This window comes from Plectropomus leopardus, chromosome 18 (genome assembly GCF_008729295.1).
Source record: "Plectropomus leopardus isolate mb chromosome 18, YSFRI_Pleo_2.0, whole genome shotgun sequence".
Taxonomy (NCBI): Eukaryota; Metazoa; Chordata; class Actinopteri; order Perciformes; family Serranidae; genus Plectropomus; species Plectropomus leopardus.
Window position 1 is genome coordinate 25,626,938 of NC_056480.1, and position 10,590 is coordinate 25,637,527.

The 10,590-nt window shown below is 38.0% G+C and overlaps 1 protein-coding gene across 1 annotated transcript in view; it reads right to left on the bottom strand.

Moving 5' to 3' along the window:
- The window catches only part of khdrbs3 (KH domain containing, RNA binding, signal transduction associated 3), a 134,282-nt gene extending 127,716 nt beyond the window's left edge, over positions 1 to 6,566 (bottom strand). The window contains exon 1 of the mRNA XM_042507091.1: positions 6,210 to 6,566. Coding sequence (XP_042363025.1) covers positions 6,210 to 6,300 — 91 coding nt within the window. The 5' untranslated portion in view covers positions 6,301 to 6,566. The remainder of the gene's footprint in view (positions 1 to 6,209) is intronic.
- Positions 6,567 to 10,590: the final 4,024 nt, after the last annotated feature.

Sequence of the window (10,590 nt, forward strand, 5' to 3'; positions counted from 1 at the left end):
AAAGATGTAAAAGCTTTGTTATTTACAATATCTTCATGCTTCCTTATAGGGATCGCCAGATTTTCTATTATTGTACACACACACACACACACACACACACACACACAGATATATATATATATATACACTATTCGGTTAAACATTTCACTCTTTCACGCTTAGCATACTCTGGGCACAGATGGAGCAGTAGAACGCCAGATGTAGTCAAAGTGACACTGAAGCATCCATTGCGTTGTGTCTAAAAGTTTGCTTTCACTCTCTCTGCAGCAGCTCCTCCTATCGTCCATCGATCTGATCAGCTCTGAACGTATCAAAAGATCAGTAATCCCCACCTGCACCTCCTCAAAAAAATTAAATCATGGCTCGTTTCACCTGTGCTGCATTCATGGACCCACAAAATGTCTGAATTTAGAAAGGGGACACAGAGTAATAAAAAAAGGGGCACACACACAAGACAACCCCCCCACCACCACCACCACTACACACTGATTATATTTCTGTGGAAAACACAATACATATCATATGTCTTTTACTCACTATAATATTTAACAATAGAAATAGACTTGTTCCTGTGAACTACAGGTGTCTTTCCTGTCCAACCATGTCAATTGCAGCATGATGTAAAAATTTAACCTGTTTTAATTTTTTTGCTGCAGGCCACTGCAATTTTTTTTTTCTCATCTCCACCACCGCAGCCGTGGCACACTACCCACATTCAAATAGATGTGAGTAGTGGCGTTTTTGCCGCAACACCTGATTTGTGATCGCAGCCTAAGGCCGTTGCATTTAACAAACTGGTTTTTGCCACACATTATGCTCAGATTTCCTTGTGTTGTGACTTGCCAGCACAGCTTGCTAGCTTTCTCCATTTTTCGTTAGCAAAGACAACAACAATTAGTTACCGAGGGCAACAGGGCAGATAATGGGTCAGACTGAATATTCTTTTTTCTCTCCCCACATTAGATTGTAGTTTCAAATAACACAGTCACGGCTCTTAAGGTCAGATTTTTTTGCTGTCCAACTGTTTCTGAAGGTCAAGAATGAGCCTTAACACCATTAAAAAAAATAAAAAATCATTGGAAATATGTGTTATTTGCAGCCCTTGCGCTCTCCTGTGCTGCAGGGCAGCACTGATTTAATGCAAATACCACATGCACTTCATGCCATCAGAGTTGTTTCCATACCTAGAAGCCCATCATTAGTATGCTGCTGAGGATTTTTCATTCCATGTAGGCTGCTGGTCCTGTGTGTCTCTTATTTTGGCTTAAGATATTTTTCCAGCTCCCAGTGTCTGCGGCTGACTGTATGAGGCCTGTCACATGGGCAGAGATATGCTCCTCGCGGGATAAGAGCTCTGCGAATGGCCCAAACTTATCAAAGCAGCCCGCCCCGTCCCTGAGCTTCTAACACAATGCTCCCCCTAATTTCTCCTGAATGGAAGTCTCTCCAGACCTGGAGTAATCTCATATTTGCCGTTTGCACGCAGTAACTCTAGTTACTCTAGCTCTGTTCCCCTGCATCCCCTGCCAATTGCATAATCAAGTCCAGAACTCATCAGCAAGATGGCAGAAGAAGTGCTCTATTAAGCTGCATCGTGTTCCATCTGTTGTGTAAGAGAGAGATAACAGTATTTACAGTTTTGGAGTTGTGGCAGACTGTTTCGGCCAAATTTTGTGCACCGCAGAGTTCTGCTTACTTCATAAAATGTCACGGATTAATTCTGCCACTCGGAACGGTGTCCAAATGCAATCTTTGCCCTCAACAGAAATATCACAAACTAACTTTATTGGAAGTGTGAAAGCAAGAACTTGTGTTAGGTATTTGAATGTAAAACACAGGGGGAACATTGAGTCTAAAATATATATATTTTTTTGGCTTGTCCTGGCTTATAGTGGAAGTATTCCATCTTTTTAATTCGAATCTGGGGAATGACCAATATTTGCAATACCTCTACGGCGTACCTGCAGTGTGGAGAAAGGACTTTAAAGGAGACTCTGTCAAGGAAGTGGTTGGTAAGCGTCTTTCAACTTGACATTAAGCATTCAGTGCTCCAGTCTTTCTATCAGTGAGGGGAATATGTGTTCTTAGAGAAAAAAATAAAAGGACTAACCCAGATTTGAGAAACGAAACCAGCTGATAACAAAAAGTGCTGAGTGAAACGCAGCCTTATCTTCCTCACAGACTGGAATAAATTTACCTTACTGTACATGAATCAGCTCGCTGCAAGATGCATTAACCTAAAACTGTTCTTTCAAACAAGACTCCAATCTGCAACTGATATTGTCGAGGCCAGAATTACTCCAACATACACTGAATGAAGCGACTGTGATTCTGTAAGTACACACTGTAAAAAGAAAGTGTCCTACTGGCCTAAAATTTTAAGAAGATTGAATTGGACAAGACAAGACTCATTATAAAATTACATTAACTTGTCCTTTCAACATATTTGTGGCAGCCACGAATAAAAACATCTACCGCCACATACTGATCTGAAGTTTTTGGTGCTGGACAGTTCATTAGGGACACTACTGTTCAATACACCCATTACTCCAACATACACTGAATGACAGGATGACAGTGATTCTTTAAGAATACAGTGTAAAAAGAAACTGTTTGCTTTAACTTAAAAAAGCTTGTGTCTGCGCTGCCTTAAATTTTTAAGTTGACTGAATTTGAGAAGACAAGTTCAATCATCAATCAAAAAAATTAAATTCAGTCAACTTAAAAATTGTAAGGCATCCTGGACACTTTTTCAGCATTTCAGCATATATATATATATATATATATATATATATATATATATATATACACACACATACATACATATACATATACATATATACACATACATACATATACACACACACACACACACACACACACACACATACATATACAGACACACACACACACATATATATATATATATATATATATATATATATATATATATATATATTATACATTGCCTCCTATAATATTGCTTAATCAATTTTCAGCAAATATTTATGATGATGTTAATATTCTGGGTTTGACATTGATGATGATTCATGATTTAATCGATTAATTGTTATTTTTTTTTAAAAAATATAAAAACGTTGCTTATTTCAAACAATATTCAAATGTGTTTTTCCCCATCAAAGCTCACAGCAACATATTGCATATACTTTGGCAGAACTGCATAACCTATCAGTTGATTGACTGTTAATGGCCGATTAACCAATCATCGATTAAATCCATTAATTGCTATCATCCCGATAGTTTCGTTATTGCATAGTCATGGAGCATACAGCGTATTCTGGGCACAGATGGAGCAGCAGAACATCTGACGCAGTTAAAAAGGAAACTTAACTGTTCATTGTGCTGGGTCGAAAAGTTTGCATTGACTCGCCTCTCTGCAGCTGCCACTCTGATCCATCAATCTTATTCACCTCACGACTCAAACTCTACAAAGAGCAGTGGGGAAAAAAAAAAAAAACTCGAGTTCTGCCTGCGCTGCATCACTGACCCGCAAAAACCACCAGATTTAGATAGGGGATATGGAGTGAAAAAAGGGGACACACACACACACAAGATCAAAACAAAAATGACACCCACCCCCGTCCCCTGTCATCAGCCACCACCACACATAAACTCTGTGGGAAACACTCGGGATCTTCATTCTCTAGACTACAGTAAAGAGTGTGCTACTTCTTTTTTAAACCAGCACATCACAATTATTTTATTAGTAGGCCATCTAAGGACACAGCAAGAGTGCCAAACTCTTTCATGCCAGGAACCCCCAACATATTTCAAAAAGCAATTAATTTGACCACAAACTAACATGACTACATATCAGAGAGGAAGATTTCTGCATTTGAAATCATTTGAGATAGTAACTGCGAGATGAAACGATTCAGTTAATTTGATCACCATTTAGTTAATTGACAGAAAATTAATCAGAGACTATTTTCATAATTGATTTGATTTGGGATTTTCAAGCAAAATTGCCACATATTTCCAAGTTTAAGCTTCACAACGGAGGTTTTGTTGCTTTTCTCTGTTTTATATTATTGTAAAGGAAATATCTTTGAGCTTGAGGACATCACATTTGGCTTTAGGACATAGTGAGGGATGTTTTTCATTATTTTCTAGGCTTCACTGTTTGCTTATTAATTAACTAAAAAAATGATCACAAAATGTCTACAGGTATTAGACACTTAAACTGAGATCATTCAAGATCATTTTCAATTTCATTTTGGCCAAATTTAAGATTTTAGATGGTCCAGTTTTGTTTTGTTTCTATTTAAGCTCTGCATTTAAGTGTAAAGGTAATCTATGTAGTCCCATGCATAAGTAAGGTTTATGTAGAAGTATGGTTATTAGAATGAGTTATGTTCATCTATATTTTTAGGTTCAGTGGTAGGTTTAAAGATGTTCAACATCAGAAATTTGGACTTTTCCACAGGAGAGCTTGATTCATTTGAAATAAGAAAAAAAGAAAACGTAAAGCTATTCAATGACTTATGATATAAATAATAAAGGGATTAAATAACAAATAAAGGGATCAAATATATATCAGGATTTTTCAAAGGACCCACAGACACTCTGAATAAGCAGATGAATCAATAATGAAAATGAACACTGTTCAGTCATATCCCAGGTTCAGAATGAATATTCAGAAAAGTCATTCTGTTTGTCACTAAGTTAAACAACACGGACAACGTTGAAATTAAATCATGCCTTGCTTTCAGGAGCCCCTTTGAAGCACCCTTTAAGGTCCCAAATGTAGCAGGCAGCAGCCAGAAGGGCCACGGCTGTCTGAATACAAACAGCTTGGTGCAGAAGCTGCATCTTGGGGTTCAATCGAATTAGTTACAGTGCAGCAGGACTGTTCACAGACTAGTGCTCCTTGTCTGTTACCTTTAAAGCCAACAAGCGTCTGCTAGACTCTAGACAAAGCCCCATGAGTGGTACTTGAAGGATGCACTCGGATGCTATAACAGCGCACTTCCCACACGAGGAGCTCCACGGGTCTGTGTCTGGGAGAAAGGTGCAAAAAAATTCTGACAGCTTCAAAGCAGAGGGGCTGTGCAACGGATTAATTAAAGCGAGTTCTGCTGCTGCTGCTGCTGCTGCTGATGCTCCATCCGTTCAAAATTCCATTTCGGTCACGTCCACTTCTTCAAAGGGGGAAACACATGTACATTTGAATAAGAGTATGATTATTCCAACACTTGCACCACCGATTAGACATGTCTGCATGGGATAGAGATTACTGCAGCATGCAAACTGGGTAAGAAGGGTACTTATATGTATTGGGCTGCTGTTGATATTTGTGATTTGTGGTTGGTGGGTTTTTTCTAATATTTATATTTTATACAGAATCTGAATCTCACTCTGAGTTCCTGTTGTTTAAAAACTATAATTTTTGTTACGTTTTTACTGAATTTGAAGTTTATGTTGACAGAGAAACTAAGTTATTTTGTTGCAATTGTATGTTTTTAGAATTAATAATATAGCTTTTTTTCATATTTTGTCACATCACCAATAATATTGTTGCCCTGAAATATTTTGACATTATTTTAAAGCCATATTGGCTACCCTTTTATTGAATGTTATGCCATTTTTCTGTGCAAATATTGAATTTGCAATCATTTTTTAGCATGTGTTGGACTGAAACGAGCACAAAATCCTCATTTGCAAGTGATGCAATTACTCTCCATGTGCACTTGGTGTTAATATATATATTTTTAATATATTTTGGTTTTGGTTTATTTTTTTACTGTTTTACTATTTATATTGTTCTGGTGTGCTTGCTTATCTTGTACACACCTTGCTGATGTAAATTTCCCCCATTGTGAAACTAATAAAGGATTATCTTATCTTATCTTTTAATGTCATTTATGGTCTCTTGTCCCAAAGTTTGACATAAAGTTTGGGTTAAATAATAAAGCAGGTGCACTCTGAATTTCTACCCATAACAAGGTTGGCACATGCACGTTTGCAGCACAACTTGGCAAAAACAGCCATGACCTCGCTCTTTCAGTGTGACCAAACAGGAAATTGTAAGTAGACCCACAAACCTCTTATTTATAACTTGAAGTAGGCGGGCTGTTGGAGTCATGTAGCCTGCAGCCCAAGCGTTCAAGCTAAACCGTGTGCCACACACTCAAACTGTTTTCACGGAGCTGAAGTGTTTACTTCAGTGTTTAAGCACGGACATTTACCTTGATCCAGTAGCCGCAGGGAGTGTTGAAAAGACGGATCCAGCGTGTCCTTCTCCGCCATAAGCTCCGGTAAGTACTTTTCGCTCTCCATGTCGTCCTCAAATGGAATTCAAGGAAATAAAAAAAAAACAACTTGCTCAACGTCCAAACGGCTCCAAGTTAGGGGTGATAATTCTGTGAAGCAAACACGATAAATGTCATTCGCGCTCGCGCTACAAGAGCATTTCTCAGTCCTCGCGGCACGCGCACACACAATAAGCAGGTTAAATGTGACCACCGGCAGGTTTTATCCCATCCAAGTGATGTTCAGCCAGCAGAGCCCCGCTACGCATCACACAGCCGGTATGAGGTTCCCTCTCCTCTCAGGGTGGACAGGCTCTCTGAAGCTCGCGCTGCTGTCAGATGTAGTGCTCGAGCAAGGCAGCGGCAGCTATTGGTCCGCGCGCGACACGCAGCCGGCGTAAGGGGTGGAGTTAAGACACAAGGAGCTGTCCGCGGTGCTTGGGTCCCGTCATTACCATATCATTATCATAAAGTTAACCACGAACAAGGGCGGCAATTCAGGGAACACTAAGCCAGGGCACAGTGCCTGCATGTGATAGCAGCCAATATTTAAACTAACAAAGCCTGTAATGTTAATAATACATACAGCGGCTCCGCTCACTGGAGCTGTAGTCCTTTTGAAAATGCACAATACAGTGAGACAAGAAAATTTGGTTTGGGGTGAAAAGCATTGATATTATTCACATCATCCACGCCTGCTTGAGTAATGGTGATATAGATTTTTTTTAAACTGTTGTACAATGTGTTACCTTGACTCAGAAATCGCACAATAAAAAAAAAACCTAACATTATACAAAGTAGGTGTAGCAGATGAATATTAACAGCTTGTGAATTTCACCGACTCATCACCCCTTTCTGTCGAATCCTGTCATTTGTTTTTTGTTTTATTATCTTCTGCTTGTGTGTACTATGAGTTGTGTACGTGTGAGTGTATGACGTGTAGTGACGTAAGCACGTCCGTGCGCGCTCCGGTCAAAGCCCTACCTGAATAGGCGGCGAGGTGTTATTAAGCCGAGCACCACAAAAATAAGTTGATATAATTTACTATTTATGATTTTAACTTGACGAAACTGTTGTAACTTGTCTAGTGTAACATCTGTTACGTCTCGTGAGAGTCCTGTTGAGTTTTGTGTTCGTTAATATAAGTTTTAATGATTTTGGCGTCTTGACGAGAAAGCTAACGCTAGCATGCTAAGTTAGCTAAATGTAGCCATTTTTGTTTCTTATCAGGAGGTATGCGCTCAACTGCCATCACTGTGCACACACAGCTCATTGATGTCATTCTGCTGTACCACAGGTATGGAGATATTTTCATGATTTATGGTGTTGGTGTTATTATATATTGTAGCAAAAGTTAAGCTATTTTAGCTGTTCAATGTTAAGAAATGTTTGTTTTTTAGAATCAGTTTCGCGTGTTAAATATGAAACAAATTGCTATCTTATCTGGGAATCATAGAAAAGCAATTGACATACTGTGAACCCATGGATGGATTACTGGACAGGACCATTGGGAACAGGCACAGGGTCCCAAAGTGTCATTTGTCTCTCGAATTAACACGCATCAATGGACCTCAAAGAGACACAAACTGACCTCAAAGACACAGAACTAGTAGAGATGCAACAGAACTATGAAGAGATACCAAATGACCAAATAAGATATCCCAAAAAACAAGACAAGACACAAAAAACCTAAAGTGACACAAAATGACTACAGAGACACAAAATTACCATTGACCCTAAAATTTATTTCAAAAACATGAGAGGAAAGCAAAGCCACTTTCAAAGAAAAAAACAAGAAATGAGTAAAAAGAAAATTAGCTGAAAATGAGCAAAACCACAAAACAAAAGCAAACATAAAAAAACAAAACAGTACAGTATTTTTTTTTAAAAAAAAAAAGAAAGAAAATTACCCGAAATATGAATTCCAGAATTTCCGGAATTTCTGGGAATTTTTTTTTGCCAAGTTGCTGTTTGCTTTTTTTGCCATGTTTTTGGGAGAAACTTGCACCAATTTGCTCAGGGTCAGATGGTTTAGATACTTGTTCTATTGTACTATACTTGCTTTCAAAAGGTCGAGAGACACAAGAAGATGCAACTACAAAGAGATGCAAAACAAAATTCAAATTCAAAATTCAAAATTCAAACCCAAAATTCTTCTTCCATTGAGAAGAGGTGGTGGGTTATTTTGCATATTTGTGTCTGCTAGCCCATTGTCTCAGGATCCGCCCATTCCTGGACACAAGGCAGTTACCCAAAATGTAAAGATGCAGGTAAATGTATTTATTTTAGAGGCATATAAATAGAGGCACAGTTGACCTGTCGTACTTTGCATCAGTTCCTGGAACATCTCAGGAGGCTACATAATTGCCTCTTTACTCATTTAAGCAATTGATTAGGACCGCATGACTCCTTAGGTTGCTTTTACTTGTTAGGACAACCTGTCAATATTCCTCAGGAAATCAATTCACCTTCTCATAGGTCAAGCATGCGTTCCTCCCGGGCATGTTTATGAATTCATTAAAAAAAGAAAACCCTGTTGTTGTGCAAACACAGCTGCGACAAAACACCCGAGCCAAACTCTGTGAGTCTTCAGTTTTGTAACAGAGAGCAGACGGTGACACCGGTGTCATTAAAAGACAGATATCGCTTATCCAGACAGCAGATTTCTGAAGATACAGCCACAAATCCACTTTATCAGACATCCTGAGCCTTACAGTTCCTGGAAACACACAATGAATGCAAAAGTGTCTTTGTGAGGAATTTAGGGTGTTTAATGGCTGGGGAAAACAGGATTTGTACACAGGCTACATGTTTGTTAAAAATGTGGAAAACAGATAAGAATTCTGTCAATATTTGTGGAGGATGCTGAGGTAGCCTCAGGTGGGTGGCTATCTGTAGGCTGATCAGCACTGGTTATATAATTGAGATTTTTTTTCTCCTCCATTCTATTTCAATAACTTGGAGAAAATGTGACCTAGAGGCTAAAACCAAGATGGGTTTATGTATATTTATCAGCATTATATCCTCCGTGAACTTAGGAAAGTGCTATTGGTTATTTTGCTTTTGTGGCTTGATTTGTGCACTGGAATAATAATTACTCCAGGCATTAATGATGCTAAGGGTACTTATATGTATTGGGCTGCTGTTGATATTTGTGATGAAAAATAAGGCTTTTTTGGAGCATTTTCATAAGGGACTGTAATTAGTTTGTCAGAGTAGAAGGGTGGCTCGTTCATAACCCTATCTGGAGCTACAAGTATTTTCCCATGAGCCTAATTCACAGTTTCTGGCTATGATAAGTGGTCTGATTTTAAATGATTTAAAGAACATTTTAAATCTGTTTGCGGGCTTTGGGGTTTTTAGAGTATTAAAATAAATACAAGATATGACCAAAGTTAAATGCCCCTCCCTTATGCCAAATCAAGGGATAGTCCGTCCACAGTGCTTAAAAAAATATTTAAAGTGTCTCTTCCATTTTGCACCACCCCTCCTATCACATAAATAATGAACAGTTCTTAAGTGAAATCCTATTAGGAAAAAGGCAGGCTGGAAATAAAAACTATTGGAGCGAGAAAGTCAGCCACTATCATAAAGCTTTGCTATAAATGGGACAAAAATTTGTTGACAGCAAATTTTAAGTGGCTCCCCTATTTTGCACCACTCACCCCCCTCTCATAAATAACAAACAGTCCCTAATTGGAATCCTATTAAAAAAAAAATAGGCTGGCTGGAAAGAAAAACTACTGCAGCTAAAAACTAACCATAATATCATATTATTGTGATTATACTTTTTCTTTTCTTTTTTTTTTTGCAATATGCTGGATATTGCAATAAGATATATTTTTTTATTGTTGCAGTTTTATTTTTTTATTTATGTGACTGCAGATGATGTCCCCCAAAGGACACAAAGGCCAGGATTTTGTTCATTGATCTCACTTCAAATTATTGCATCATAATGTATCAAGTGGACTGACAAAACAATTGATTTCATTTTTCTAGTAGACTACAAAAAGTATCATTTGAGTTTGTAAAATTAATAATTTACAAAATAAAAAAAACAATACTTGGATTCTGTGCATTGATACGATATTAGCACACAAAATATATTAAATTATGCTGTTTTTAATTACCCCACCTCTAATTTATACACTAACCCAAAACCATAAAATGCCTTTTAAAAACTGGTACATGAGTGATGCACCTGGTAACATTGTAAGATTTACCAAACTGCAGCCATGCAGAGAAGACATGTGTCATGTTTAAACATCCTGTCTCGAGATTTTTTTGTTTTTTACCACAGATTCTTTCTGGACTCTTG